At 43.2% G+C, this 15,944-nt stretch overlaps 1 protein-coding gene across 2 annotated transcripts in view; it reads left to right on the forward strand.

Annotated features, from left to right (window-relative positions):
- SRPX (sushi repeat containing protein X-linked) overlaps nucleotides 1–15,944 on the forward strand; it is a 152,699-nt gene that overhangs the window by 107,038 nt on the left and 29,717 nt on the right. For both annotated transcript variants that reach the window (XM_056131228.1, XM_056131229.1), the window contains 4 exons: nucleotides 4,228–4,354; nucleotides 9,150–9,271; nucleotides 9,997–10,176; nucleotides 14,615–14,748. In XM_056131228.1, coding sequence (XP_055987203.1) covers nucleotides 4,228–4,354; nucleotides 9,150–9,271; nucleotides 9,997–10,176; nucleotides 14,615–14,748 — 563 coding nt within the window. The remainder of the gene's footprint in view (nucleotides 1–4,227; nucleotides 4,355–9,149; nucleotides 9,272–9,996; nucleotides 10,177–14,614; nucleotides 14,749–15,944) is intronic.

The following is a 15,944-nucleotide window of genomic DNA, read 5'->3' on the forward strand; positions in this document are numbered from 1 at the left end:
TACACCACCTCCGCTTTGCTGATGACATTGTTTTAATAACACCAAACATCAGCCAAGCGGCACAAATGCTGGCCGACTTTGACCGTGAGTGTGGAAAGGTAGGACTACAGCTGAATCTTACGAAGACAATGTTTATGAGAAACAGCCTTGTTCCTGACGCCCCATTCGCTCTCAATGGAACGACCATCTCCGAATGCAACAGCTATGTGTACCTAGGTCGAGAGGTCAACATGACAAATGACCTGGCACCCGAGCTGCGCAGGAGGAAGAGAGCGGCTTGGAACGCCTTCAAGAACGTCGAAGAAATAGCTAAGAGGACGAAGAACCTCCGGCTCCGGGCACATCTCTTTGATTCCACTGTTCTTCCTGCATTAACATATGCCTCAGAGACCTGGGCCCTACGCAAACAAGATGAGAACGCCATTCAGGTCTCCCAAAGAAGAATAGAAAGAGCTATGCTTGGAATATCACGTTTCACTCAAATGAGAGAACGAATCCGGAGTTCTGACATCCGTCGACGATCAAGGATCAGGGACGCTGTCTCATTTGCCAAGGTGTCGAAAATCAGATGGGCTGGTCACGTAATGAGATTTAAAGACGACCGTTGGACTAGAGCTGTTACTGATTGGATTCCACGGGATGTCAAGAGACCGCGTGGCCGCCCACCTACCAGATGGTCAGACTTCTTTGTCAAGGTCATGAACGATCGGTTTGAGGCCCTCCATGTTCCCGGAGCGAAGAGATGCCATTGGGCTACACTAGCACGCGACAGGGACAAATGGAGACGTTACTGGCGCCCGCTCGAGCAAATCGACGACTAACGGGAAGTTAAGTGATTAAGTGATTCCACTCAACCTGTCTGGTGAGATATGTTAAGGATACCCAAACAAATAGTTTGCCTCCTCGGATCATTAGTAGTTGATCCTGTGGGAGGAAACAGGAACTTTCTCCTCACTCCTCTGAATTTTTCTCACACTGATTGGGCAGTCATTAACATCAGGCAGATTAATAGGAGAACGGAACAAATTTAATTACATACCTATGGACATTCTACATGGCTACAGATTCTAAAACCAATGTATCCAGAGAGTGTTTATATCCTGAACTGAGGAGTGGCATAGGGGTCTGGGGCTATTATAGAAAGTCAGTAGGGGATTGTGATTATATTTGTATAGTAGTATTGTTCATTTCTTTCATGGAAATTTATGATGACATTAAAAAGGCAATGATCCCTTATCTATCCTATTACCACTATTACAATGGTTGTTGGAAATGATGACAAGAACTGAGTGCTGGAAGTAGGTAGAGGGATATTCATGATAGCCTTTCAATACCTGTACTGCAAATCATAATGCCCCAAATGAAAGAGAGACAGAGACAGAGATGAAAAGTACCTGCCATAAAGGCAGATTGGGGGTGGGGGTGGGGGAAGCAGGGAACCTGAGGACATTGGTGGTAGGAAATGTACACAGGTGAACGGTGGAACATTGTATGATCGAAACTCAATCATGAACAACATTGTAACTATGTATCTCACAGTGGTTTAATAGAAATCAATCAATCAATAAAGAAAGAAAGAAATGATGACCAGGTCTATTTCATAACAGGTTTGGGTTGCTGGAGCACCTAATGAAGGGCAAGCCAGTCAATCCTATTTGCTGAAACAGAGGGCATGATACTTTAGTATTCATCAGAATAAAGCCCTGTTGTTGCTCTTAAGGATTTATGAGGAAACAGTTTTTGGCGACCACAGAAGAATGTGTGTGTGGCCTGGAGGGAAAAAATTAGGTCAGCAGCCAGTAGACACAAAGACGTGTTTAACTTATTAACATAATTGAAAAATGTGTGATCGTGGCCTACATTCTCAGACCACAGAGAAATTCCAAAAGGGAGAAAATGCTTCCCAGTATAGTAAAGGGGATGCTAATCACAATTACTTAGCTTAGTGGGTGGTTTTGAGCATCTAATGAAATAATGCTGGGAGAATACTTATCATGGGGTGGGCACATAGAAGTGTTCAGTGAGTATTAGTTAACGTATTTTCATTTACTTCTCCTTGTTTCTGGTTTGGAAGAGCATTATTTCAGTAAAACTAGCCCAGTTTCAACTGACAATTGTTAGCTGAACATAAGCTGACTTTGGGATGCTCTGAGACACTTGATCCAAAGAACCTAGTAGGGAACACAATTCCAGGCTGTCTAGTTGATTCAGAAAACCACCAAGTACACTGTCCAGATGTAGAATTTGCAATGTCATAGAGACTAAGAGTGCTTGTTCACATTGACAATGATGTTGGTCTACGAAAATGTGGTAACACAATGTCAGTTTACATTGAAATCTATTTCTTCTTCCCTCCTTTGCTTTCTCTTTATAAACTAAATGTTTCCATGGTATTAGTCCCAGTTTAATTTGACCAGAAGAGGGCAGTATTGTATACTTATCTTCTGTTCACCCAAAACTGTGAAACGTTTGAATTATGAAAATGCTTTCTCTCAGAACGGTAAGAAAATGGATCATCTTTTAAAGTATGGCAACAGTAAATATACCTGAAATGCATTTAAAGCATCTCCTGTTTAATCATAACACTTATGTTTTATCAAAACATCTATGAAACATTTCTTTCACATTTTAATATCCCTCAAATTGGGGTGCATTTTACAATTGTCATTGACATAGCGTCGATAAAATATGGTAGCTATTGAAGTTTAGTGTAATAAGGCTGTAAAATCATACTCCATTAAAGAGTGCTATTTGATAAAAAATGAATTTGGAGAGCTGATGGAAAAATTAACAAAGTATTTATAATTTCTTACCCTAAATAAAATGAAAAGTCATTTGAAAAAATGCAGGGGAAAGTATATGAAAAATTTACTTGATGCATTTAGTCTCAAAGATATTTATGACTCAGAATCAAGTGACATTTAATTGCTACTCAGGTTGTAGTAGCATTTAAATAATTTTTGGTTGGTATGTAAAGCAGTGAAAATCTCAATGCTGTTAATTTGCTCTGCCCTCTTTAAATACATTATCTCCCTTGAATCATCAAGTAGAATTTGCAAAAGTTTTATATTCCTCCAGTTCTTGTGATTGCACTTCAGTTACAAGTGATGAAACCCAATCTAGCATAGAAGTGACCATTCATTTAGTTCTAGCCCTCACCAATAACCCCTGCTGGATTTTGGAGGAGCAGAAATTCTGTTATCAACAGAGATACTCTGGGAAAAAAATGGGAGTCGCTGGAGAACTAAAGCTTTGGCGACAAAACTACTGTCCCCAGAACACAAAATCTTGTGGTTGAATGGAGGGTTGGGAATAGACATAGCCAGAAGAGAAAGTGCTCATCCCTGAGGAAGTGCTCTGACATGGGTTACAGTTCATACTGTTACTGTCTACATGCTTGGCATTAAGTAAATCATGGAAGCTTTCTGAGTTCAGTTTCCACATCTGTAAAATTAATAAGGACATTTGGGTGGCTCCTTTAAGCCTCTATGGCATTTGCTCTTAGCATTATTCATCTGGAACAGTGCCATTGTCTGCCTCTTGTCCTATTTCATGAGACTTAATTCCCCTAAAACTAAACTCTGAAAAACACCGAGTTCTCATCTCTATGTACCCCTAACCCCAGCAGTTGGATTGATGCTATTAATTAAGCAGGTACTAAATCTTTGCAGCCTTGAATTGGCTTAAATTAGATGCTAGCTAAGGTACCTTTCTATGACATTGTCTTTGAAGTGGGTGGGAAATGCTACCACTGGGTAGTAGCCATATTGCCAGGTCAGCAGGCAGAGTTTGGAAGCATGGGGATCAAGTTGCTACAGCTAATAGATTGCACCCATAGTACATCTAGCAAGACCAGCTCTTCTCAGAGTTAGCCGTGCACATGCGAATGCTCAATTACTCTTCAAGACCCAACAGGAGGGCTGGAGTGATAGCACAGAGGGCAGGGCATTTGCCTTGCATGCAGCCAATCCAGGTTTGATTCCTAGCATCCCATATGATCCCCTGAGCACCGCCAGGTGTAGTTCCTGAGTACAGAGCCAGGATTAACCCCTGTGCATTGCCGGGTGTGACCCCCCCCCCCAAAAAAAGACTCAACAGGAGAGGTGTAGCAAGATGAGGAGAGGAAGTCCAATGCAAAGAAGTTAACAGTCAAAATTCTGGGTGTTGAACACGGGTTTGGCAAGTTATTTCTTCATGATGGTGAGAATGCTCTGTTTAAATTTACAGATCTGGAACCTCCTAGAATCAAATGCCCAAGTGTGAAGGAACGCATTGCTGAACCCAATAAGCTGACGGTCCGTGTGTCCTGGGAGACCCCTGAGGGAAGAGACACAGCAGATGGCATTCTAACTGAGTAAGTGCAGCATGGCAGATACTTTTATTCTCTCTCTCTCACCCCCCTCCCTTAGGGATATAAGGTTTGTATTACTGTTACTGAAAGGTTAATATATATGTATATATATTATTCCTTTACCTACTTTCAACACTCAGTTCTTGTCCAGAGTGATCATTTCTTTTTTTTATTTTTGGGTCACACCCGGTGATGCACAGGGGTTACTCCTGGCTCTGCACTCAGGAATTACTCCTGGAAGTGCTCGGGGGACCATATGGAATGCTGGGAATCGAACATGGGTTGGCCGCGTGCAAGACAAATGCCCTATTGGCTGTGCTATCACTCCAGCCCTGAGAGTGATCATTTCTATTACTGTCATATTGGTCCCTTCTCTATCCTAACTGCCCTTTGTCCCCCACCACACACTTGTGGCAAAATTCCAACCATTGATCAGTTCTCCTGGCCTCTGTTTTCCCTGGCCTTGGATATTAATCTCATACTATTTTTATTGGAGTCGTTACTGGTGCCCGCTCGAACAAATTGATGAACAATGGGAAGACAGTGCTACTATTTTTATATCTCACAAATGGCTGTAGTCATTCTATATGTCCCCCTCCTTCTGACTCATTTCACTTAGCATAATACTCTCCATTTATAAGAAACTTTTAAGACTTCTTTTTTTCCTAACTACTAAGTAGTGTTCCATTGTGAAGATGTACCATAGTTTCTTTAACCAATCGTCTGTTCTCGAGTACTCAGGCTGTTTCCAGATTCTGGCCATTGTGAATAGTACTGCAATGAACATAGCAGTGCAGATGGCATTTCTGCTTTATGTTTTTGGGCCCCCAGTTTATATTCCCGAAGTTATATTGTTGGATCAAATGGGAGCTCAATTTCTAGCTTTTTGAGGAATACTCATTTATTTTCCAAAAAGGCTAGACCAGTCAGCATTCCCACCAACAATGAATGAGAGTCCCTTTCTCACCTTTCATCTGTGCCAGCACTGGTTGTTCTTGTTCTTTTGGATGTGTGCCAGTCTCTGTGGTGTGAGATGATATCTCATTGTTGTTTTGATTTGCATATCCCTGATGATTAGTGATGTAGAATATTTTTTCATGTACCTTTTGGCCATTTGTATTTCTTCTTTGAGGAAGTTTCTTTTCATTTCTCCTCCTCATTTTTGACGGGGTTGTTTTTTTTTCTTGTAAAGTTCTGCTAGTGCCTTATATACCTTTGATATTAACCCCTGGTCAGTTGGGTATTGGATATATAATTTTCCCATTCCATGAACTGTCTTTGTATCTTGGTCACCATTTCTTTTGAGGTGCAGAAGTTTCTTCTTAGTTTGATGTAGTCCAGTTTGTTTATCTTTGCTTCCACTTGCTTGGTCAGTGATGTTTCATCATTTATCAAGAAGCATTTTGGTTGTTTCCATAGCTGAATTAGAGAAATAATGCTTCTATATTTATATATAGATAAAACTTTTGTGCTAATGTTTTTGTATTCTTTAGCTAAGTACCCGAAATTGGGATTCTGTGGTATCCAGTGTGTTGCTAGATTATTCAGAGCAATTGTTTTAAAGCACTGTAGCACTGTTCTCCCGTTGTTCATCGATTTGCTCAAGCAGGTCCAGTAACATCTCCATTTTGAGACTTCTCGTTACTGTGTTTGGCATATTGAATACATCACGGGTAGCTTGCCAGACTTTGCCTTGTGGGCAAAGATACTCTCGGTAGCATTCTGGGCTCTCCGAGAGGGGCGGAACCGAACCTGACTCAGCTGCACACAAGGCAAACGCCCTACAGAATATCTTCTACTAGAAAATAGTTGAGCCTCTCACCCTTAGAGGCACATTTTGTTCCTACTACCTGGTAACATTTTGCCAGTGTAGCATCTATCTTGGGCAATATTACTTCTGTTCCCCATAGTAACTCCTCAAGATAAAGTTTGAGTATTCAGAAAATTATTTCTTTGTTGTCACAGACAGCTGTCACAAAGCTCTAAAGAGAAATGTTAGGCAGTTAGGATTAAAAACTGAATCATAGTTGACATGATCGGGGATTAGGTTTGATTTTTCTTTGAATCTTTAGGGGCCTCCCTTGATGTCTGACCCAGACATTAACACATTATAGGTTCTAAGATTTTTACTACCATGACAGGTATTGAATTCTATATAATAAACACAAAATATCCAGATGTCTATTTGTCTAGTGAGGACAGTCACTGTAACATTTTTGGCAAGTAACCGATATTATAGTTAGAAATGTGACACTGTTAATGAGAATCTTAGCAGCCCTTTACCTCTCTGTTCAAGGCAGTTCAGAGCTGCTTCTAAAGAGGATGTAATGGGGAGCATCCTTTGGCAAAATGAGGGAGCAGTGAGGGCTGTCTTGTTCCCTTTTGCTCCAACATTTCTCTTGTGACCCCCTTCCTCCATGCCTTAATCAAACCACAATTGATCATTTCATCTCCTTCAAAGAGAGAAGATTCGAGTGTCAAGTGCCCAGACAAGTGCTTCCTGTGACTTCTCTTATTCACTTCTGATGACTAATATGCATGCCAGTTAGAGATTTTTGAAAAAAGAGAATCCCCAAGAGTTTATCAGCCCCTTGTATTGGAGTATGACCCTCTCATGTTTATCTGCATTTTAATTGTGCTTACCAGGAACATACAGCCTTTTAGGCCCAATGCAACATGAGCCTAAATCCCCATCACTAATGGTGGGAATTCTGGCACGTTCCCAAGGCCCCTCACAGCATATGCTGTAAACAGCCACCTTGTCTACATATGCGTCAGGCTCTCTTCACTGGTGACAACGATAATTTTACGTATCCAGTCTAACAAGTACCCTCATAATTAAGAACAGTGGGGGCTGGAACAATAGTACTGTGGGTAAAGCGCTTGCCTTGCATGTGGCTGACCTAGGTTCAAATCGTGGCAACACAAATGGTCTTCTGAGCCTGCCAAAGTGAGCCCTGAGTGCAAAAACAAGAGTAAATCCTGAGCACTGCTAGTTGTGACCCCAAAGCAAAGCAACAACAAAAAACTCAAGAGAAAAAAATAATTGTATGTTGAAAAAAATGTGATTATGTTGTACCTATTGGTGTTCTTGTCAGACAGCCAAGAAGAAAGACACTGGAGGCCTTCCAGCTTTGTCTTGTACCAGCTCATGAATTCTTTGATCTCTCATCTGTGAAATGGAGATAATAATACCTATGTGACAGGGTTGTTGTCAGGGATAAACCAAATTATAGTAAATGCCCAGACCTGTGCTTGACATGTAAGAGCAAATAACTCTTATTCTTTTTATTGTAGGGATTATTATATTAGGATCAGCAGGGAATGACAGTGAACTTGCCCTTTGCTCAAGAAAGGTTTCCTCTGTCTTAATTTTTTTATTTGCTTTTTGGGGTCACACGGCGATGCACAGGGGTTATTCCATGCTTTGCACTCAGGAATTATTCCTGGCGGTACTCAGGGAACCATATGGGATGCCGGGAATGGAACCCGGGTTGGCTGCATGCAAGGCAAACACCCTACCCACTGTGCTATGGCTCCAATACCTTGGCTTAGATTAATTTTTAAAAGTTGAGAAAGTTCTCGTACCTGCTGCAGGCCCAGATTCCCAGTGACTACTTGGATAATATTTAAAAATGATTTTCCTTATAGGAAATGCCCTCATGTTCCCAACCACGAGACAATTCAAGGTCCCTTTTGAACAATGGTGGGATGGGTGAATAAACTGTGTTCTAGTTACTCAGTTTCCTCCAGCCTCCTCTTTTGTTTTTATTTGGAGAGGGGAGAAGAGGTTGGCACACATGCAGAAGTGCTCAGGGATCACTCTTGGTGGTGTTCAGGGGACCATATGTGGTGCCAGGAATTGAACCAGGCACAGTCACATGCCAAGCAAAACCATATTCTCTGTACTTCTTCACTATTGTTATAATCAAAGTTTGCTTAACTAAGCACACTGAGACAGAGATTTGGCAGAAAAACAAAGAGGTCTTTATTTGCACTTGCTGGCCAGATCAGGGTCCATTAGCTAGGCAAAGCACCTGAAGCTATTGGCCTGGGAACAGAGGTCTCAAGAGTACTTACATAGAGCATCTGATATAGGGCATGTGACTTTTTTTATCTGGCATGAGACAGACTGTAAAGTCATTGGCATCAAGTATAGAAATGACGTTGGAGATTATAGTACAGCCAGGATATCATAAGATATGGTTACATCAAAAGATGTTGGGTAAGCTTGGTTCCCCTGAAAGCAAGGGGGTTGTGTTTTTGTTGTTGTTGTTTTGTTGTGGTAGTTTTGGGCTTTTTGGGTCAAACCCGGTGATGTACAGGATTTACTCCTGGCTCTTGCACTCAGGAATTACTTCTGGTGGTGCTCGGGGGACCATATGGGATGCTGGGAATCGAACCTGTGTTGGCCGCGTGCATGCAAGGCAAATGCCCTACCCACTGTGCTATCGCTCCAGCCCCTCGAGGAGGTTGTGGTTTTGCAGTTAACAGCATTTACAAGTAAATTCTGAATTACACATTACACTATCTTTTTCTCTCCCTCCTCTTTTACTATTCTCTATCGAGAAAAATACATCTGAACATCCTAAGGAATTGAGAGCTTCCATTTTTTGTTCTCAGACTTCTCTTCCAAAGTAGAATAAAGAACAGGAAATTGGATTCTTCACAAAATCTTTGTTCTAGTCAAACTCACTTAATGTCTGTCCCCTGGGGTATTCCTGAATTCTGTGAGGAGTGCTCAATGCATGCCCATAACATTCATTTATGTTGTTTCTGGTTTTCCCCTCCTTTAAAGTGTTATTCTAAAAGGCCTTCCCCCAGGCTCAAATTTTCCAGAAGGAGACCACCAGATCCAGTACACAGTCTATGACCGAGCTGAGAACAAGGGTGTTTGCAAATTTCGAGTTAAAGTAAGAGGTAAGAATGTTTCTCACTAGCTTTCTCCCCTCTTGAGACAAGCCAAGGGCAGCAGGACCTTAAGCCAGAGCTTTCTGTGCGTGCCTGCTGCTAGCTTTGGATGAGCCTCTGGTGAACAGGTTTGGGGCTGTCACCATCTTCATACTCCCACTTAACAATTATAATAGATATGAGGCACAATTCTGGCAGATTGCTTAAGGAGTTTGAACTACTCATAAACTAGTCTTGCATGTAGACACGGCTGGCTAATGTGGTCCCAGAAAGAAGAGTATTCAATAACTTGTCCATTTCTGGGCTTAGGTGACCAGCTAAGCCAATGTGTCCTTTTATAACCAAGGTGGTTAGGAACATTCTAGTATGGGTCACCAGCATATTTTGTTGTGTTTCAGAACCTTTGATCGATCTGAAAAAAATGTGCCTAAGGTTTATTTTATGCCTCATAGTTCAGACATCACATTACTAACCAATTTACTCTCCCATGTTTCACCTCCTCATGTACATCACAGGGGTTAAGACAGTTTATCTTACTGTCTCATTAATATGAGAAGTGACCATTCCACGGTCTGCCCACTGGCCAGATAACACTCCTTGTGTCCTCACTCATCCTGCAGGCCAATTCCTGATTGTGAGGCTGGGGACCATGAGCCCTGACCTGAAACCTCCCCTGGTTTCTCTGTGCAGGGGGAGTTCAGCGCTGACATCCCTCTGGGCTTGTGTCCCTACAGTGAGACGCTGTGGCAAACTCAACGTCCCAGAGAATGGCTACATGAAGTGCTCCAGTGATGGCGATAACTATGGAGCCACCTGTGAGTTCTCCTGCATCGGTGGCTACGAGCTCCAGGGCAGTCCTGCCCGCGTGTGTCAGTCTAACTTGGCTTGGTCTGGCACGGAACCCACCTGCTCAGGTATGTGGCCAGCAGCCCAGCGCCCAGCCTGAAGCTGCCCTTGCTCCTGGGTTCCAATAGTGGGAGAGAAATTGCATACTCTTCACTGAGAAATAGTCTTCTCGTGGAGAAAACTAGTATCTGGATCCCTGCTGGAACTCAACTCACCCGCCTGTCTCATCTGCCTTGGCTGGTATGCTGATTTCTCTCTTTTTTTTTCTTTTTGGGTCACACCTGGCAATGCACAGGGATTACTCCTTACTTTGCACTCAGGAATTACTCCTGGCGGTGCTCAGGGGACCATATGGGATGCTGGGAATTGAACCCGGCAAATGCCCTACCCGCTGTACTATCACTCCAGCCTCTGATTTCTCTTCTTATGTGTGCCGAGGAAGGAACACCCTAGAGATGGGAGCCTAGGGTCAAAGAGTGCCATTAAGAATCAGCAGATCCAAATGTCACAGAATGGTAGGCCTGAGCCACAGAATTGAGTTGGATGGGGTGGTGAGAGGGAGGGGGTTGCGGTTCTTTCAGGGAAGGAGACAGGTATGAACAGTGATGGATATGGTATTGAAATTAAGTCCATGAGAAAACATTATTAATGTTATTGTAAAAACCCCCAGATTAAATTAAGAAATAAAAGAATCAACAGGGGCCAGAGATAAACCACAAGCATGGTTCTTGCCTTGCATGCGGCCAATTGGGGTTCAATCCCTGGCATTCCATATGGTCCCCTCAGCACCCCCTGGAGTGATCCCTGAGCACAAAGCCAATAGAGCCAGGAGTAAGTCCTGAGCACTGTCAGGTGTGCTCTCCAAAAGCAAAGAATCAGCAAAGTGTCCTCCAGTTATCCTTGTTCCTCCCTGAATCTAAAAATGATTTTTGAAAGTCAGTCAGCTACCATGCACAGACAAAGAAATGCCTGCTTTTGCTGCACTGGCTTGAATGTCACACAGACTTTGCACATTCAGAATACTGTCTCCTGTGTCAGCAAGGAATACCTTATGTACTGGGATTAAATGAGGTCATCTATTGAACTGTGGAACTGAGCAGTGCCCAGAACGAAAGGAACTCTCAGTACATGTCAGCTATTATTTAGAGGAACAAAATTCGAACTGAGTAGCAATGATAGAATGAAATTTGGATTAGTCAGAAATTTCTGGATATAAGTCTAAATTTACATAACTTACTTTTTTCCCTTTGGTTTTGGGGCCTTAGCCAGCAGTGCTCAGGGCTTATTCCTGGCTCTGTGCTCAGGGGTCACTCCTGGTGGGCTCATGGGTCACACAAACATAAATGTAATGTTTGTGAATGTTTTGGGTCGCACAAACAGAAGCAGAATGTTTCAGGAATTGAGCCTGAGTTAACCACGTGTAAGGTAAGCTCCCTACCCCCGTACTATCTCTCCAGCCCCCACTTCTCCCCCCTTACTTCTTGGTCTTTTCTCATCTTTATGCTTTCCCTTTAATCACATATATTCAGAAGAAGGTGTGGGGGAGCAGGCAGAGGCAGGAAGGTAGGGAGAGATACTTGAGAGGGGGCAGGGTACTTGAGAGGGAAACAGAGTTATACCATCAGCTACATGCTTGGAGGGGGCTTCAGTTGCCTTTACTCATACACTAAAGTAAGAAGAACAAACATTTGCTTCCCATGAGGTAGAGAAAAGAATTTGCCACCCCTACAGATGGTCACATCCTAATCTCTTGAACCATGGGCATGAAAAAAATAGTAGCACTGTAGCACTGTCCTCCCATTGATCATCGATTTGCTCGAGCGGGCTTTGCCGTGTGGGCGAGATACTCTTGGTAGCTTGCCGGGCTCTCCGAGAGGGATAAGAATCAAACCCGGGTCCGGAAGAAATAGTGATTAAAAAAATTGTTTTAACTTTTGAGTCACACCCAGCGTTGCTCAGGGCTTACTCCTGGCTCATGCACTCAGGGATCAGACCCGGTTGGGATGATATGGGATGCTCAGGATCGAACCCGGGTCAGCCGTACGCAAGGCAGGTGCCCTAGCCACTGTCCTATCGTTCTGTCCCCACAAAGTGGTAATTAAGTTAAGGACTTTGAAATGGGGAGCCAGCATGAATGATCCAGGTGGGCCCAAAGTAACCACAAGCCTCCTAATAAGCATGCCACAGGACGCTTAGAGTCAGAGAGGAATGGAGGAGCCAGAAGAGATTTGAAAATGCTCCACAGCTGGCTTTGCAGACTGTGGAAGCATCCTCAGTCAAACCATGCATGTGGCCTCTAGATGCTGCAGAAGGTAAAGGAACAATAGATTTCCCCCTAGAGTTGCTGGGTTCAGGGAGATAGTTCTGGCAACACTTTGACTTTAGCCTAGTGAGGCCCATTGCAAATTTCTGACCTCCCGGACAGTAAGAGAATAAATATGTGTATTAAAACACCTAGTTTGGGGGCTGGAGTGATAGTACAGCAGGTAGGGCATTTGCCTTGCAGGTGGCCGACCTGGGTTCGATCCCTGGCATCCCATATGGTTCCCTGGCATCCCACACAGTCCCCTGGCACTGCCAGGAGGAATTCCTGAGTGCAGAGCCAGGAGTAACCCCTGAGCATTGCTGGGTGTGACCCAAAAATCAAAGAAAAAAAACACCTAGTTTGTACAGGCTTATGATTGCAGCCATAGGCAATGAATCCACAGCCCCACTCTACTAGTATTGCTTGGTGCTATCTCATGATTCAGCTGCTATCCGTGGAATGACACGTGTTTGAACTGTGAGCCCATTTACACATACATGGACTATTTCCCACACCACGTTTTTGGTTTTTGGTTATATTGATTTTTGTGATTTTTTTTTGGTATGGGGAAGTTTTAGGTCAGACTTCCAGGTGGTTTTTAGGGATCACTCCTGGTGGTCATTCCAGGAGTTCCAGGGATTAAGCCAGGGTTAGTCATGTACAGGGCAAGTAACTTAATCCCTGGACTATCTCTCCAGCCCCACACATGGATTCTTTACTTTTTTAAAGATATTATTATTCAATCATTGTGAGATAGATCTTTACAAAGCTGTTAATAATTAGGTTTGAGTCATACAATGTTCCAACACCCATCCCTCCACCAGCGTACATTTCCCATCACCAGTGTCCCCAGTTGCCCTCCCATCACCTCCCCCTGACATGGATTATTTTCTATCTTTATGGTTCTGCATTCAAGGATTTAAACATACCCTTCCCTGAGCAGTAATAGCCCACTGACTATTATCTCAGGGTTTTAAGCTGTGTAAGAGTGGTGGGGGTGTGGGCCAGAGCGATAGTACAGCAGGTAGAGTGTTTGCCTTTCACATGGCCTACCCAGGTTCAATCCCCAGCATCCCATATGGTTTCCCAAGCACTGCCAGGATGAATTCCTGAGTGCTAGAGCCAAGAGTAACCCCTAAACATCAATGGTGTGACCCAAAAATAAGCACTGTAGCACTGTCCTCCCATTGCTCATTGATTTGCTCGAGCGGGCCCAGTAACGTCTCCATTGTGACACTTGTTACTGTGTTTGGCATATCAAATATGTCACAGGTAGCTTTGCCGTGCGGGCGAGATACTCTCAGTAGCTTGCCGGGCTCTCCGAGTGGGGTAGAGGAATTGAACCCGGCTCGGTAGGGCCAGTTGCGCGCAAGGCAAATGCCCTACCGCTGTGCTATTGCTCCAACCCAAAAATAAATAAAAAAAAATAAAAGAAGAGTGTTTGGGGTGGATGAGCACTCTATTTCTTTTGTTTTTTGTTGGGGCGACATCTGTGCTCAGGGAGGCCTCAGGGGACCAGATGAGGTACAGGTGATCCAGCCCAGGTCAGCCATGTACAAGACCAGAGCCTTACCTACTGTACTTTTCTCAATTCTCAGGTGGGCACTCCTAAACTATTCCCTTTCTTTTCTTTTTATATTTATTTTAATAAATATAAAAAGACCCAAGTTCGATTCCTCCGCCCCTCTCAGAGAGCCTGGCAAGCTACCGAGAGTATCTCACCTACTCGGCAAAGCCTGGCAAGCTCCTCGTGGAGTATTCAATATGCCAAGAAGAGTAACAACAAGTTTCACAATGGAGACGTTACTGGTGCCCACTTGAGCAAACCGATGAACAATTGGGAGAACAGTGCTACAGACAGTGCTACAGTGCTATTTATCTAATTTTTTAAAAAATTTTGATTTTTCTCTTTTTGGGTCACACCCAGTGATGCTCAGGGGTTACTCCTGGCTCATGCACTCAGGAATTACTCCTGGTGGTGCTTGGGGGACCATATGGGATGCTGGGAATCAAACCCGGGTTGGCTGTGTGCAAGGCAAACACCCTACCCACTTTGGTATCACTGCAGCCCCCCTATTCTTTTTCAAGGGCTCAGCTCGACTTAGACTTGAATCCTAGCCATGCAGTAGTAGTTCTGTGTGTCATTACAGGCCGAGTTGGAACAAGCAGTTTCTGACTCATCTAGTCACTTGCAATTGCAGCCATGAATGTCAACGTGGGTGTCAGGACAGCAGCTGCGCTTCTGGACCAGTTTTATGAAAAAAGGAGACTTCTCATTGTGTCCACGCCTACTGCCCGAAATCTCCTCTACCGGCTGCAGCTGGGAATGTTGCAGGTGAGTCCTGGCAGGGAGGCATGGAACAGGAAGATCTGAGTCATTTCCTTAGAAGCAGATTCAAGGCATAATGCATTTATTTACTGTGAGCTTCAGGGGACACTCTCGGTCTACCTCCATTCATTTCTGGTTTGTGGGCATAACGTGATTAACATTGACTCCTGTAGCTAGCCCGCTCCTTTTCCAACTAATGAGGTTGGTTTGTATTCACTAATAAGCTTAATTGACATGCTGTCCAGGCCAGCCAAAGAATTGCTTTGTTGAACCTGTCCAGGATATGCCTTGGCAGGCGGGGATCAATCAGTGGTTTGTCCCCAAGGAATGAGCAGTCAGGGAGCTCTCAGACCCCACACCCAGTCTTCAGAGAGTGACAGAACAGCTTTTGAATTTTTCTGTATTATCTAATTCAGAAGCACCTGGGAGCTTGTTAGCAATGCAAATTCTCAAACCCCATCCCTGACCAACTGGATCAGAATCTATATTTAAAAAAAACAACTTTCAAGTGATTTCTAAATATCTTAAAGATTCAGGAGCACTTTTCTAGGAACTTTGTTCTTCTCTGAGTGCATATTATACTTACAAAATGAATCAACTGGTGCTTTACCAAAAATAAATAAATAAAGATAAAAAACACTAGAAATGCAAAGTATCCATTTAGAACACTATAACATGCTTGATCTTTGTCATGAAGTAGGTTGATAAAAAAGTGGCTAACCTTCTAAGCTGCCAAAAAAGGGGGGTATGATGAATTTTATTAACTATGGTGTAAGATGCTTTTCATTTTCTGCGTGAATATTTCATTTATACAGGAAACAACTGTGTTTAGAGCAGACTTATTTTAATCAAAGGCTATAGTTTTACTTCTCATTTTAGCATTAATCCAATGGCTAGTTAAGTCTTTTCCAATCTTCTTTCTGTTCATGAAGGACTTCTTGTCAACTCTCGGGTGCCATACAAAAAGTTTAGGCTCCGTTGACAGAAATCTAGGTCATTGCCTCTTTTCATCTTTTTTATCATTTCCCAACCCCTGCCCTCTCAATTGTCATTCCTTTCCCTCCAGGTCTAAGCTAGGCAATTGCTTTTACATCACCCAAGCTGAGGCCACAGGCAACTCCACTTTTGTGGGAAATTATGAGGCTATATTCCATGATCATAATTTCCTGACCATATCTCATAGACAAATGAGTAGGCAAAAA

Source organism: Sorex fumeus, unplaced genomic scaffold, assembly GCF_029834395.1.
Source record: "Sorex fumeus unplaced genomic scaffold, SorFum_2.1 ptg000086l, whole genome shotgun sequence".
In the NCBI taxonomy this organism is placed as follows: domain Eukaryota; kingdom Metazoa; phylum Chordata; class Mammalia; order Eulipotyphla; family Soricidae; genus Sorex; species Sorex fumeus.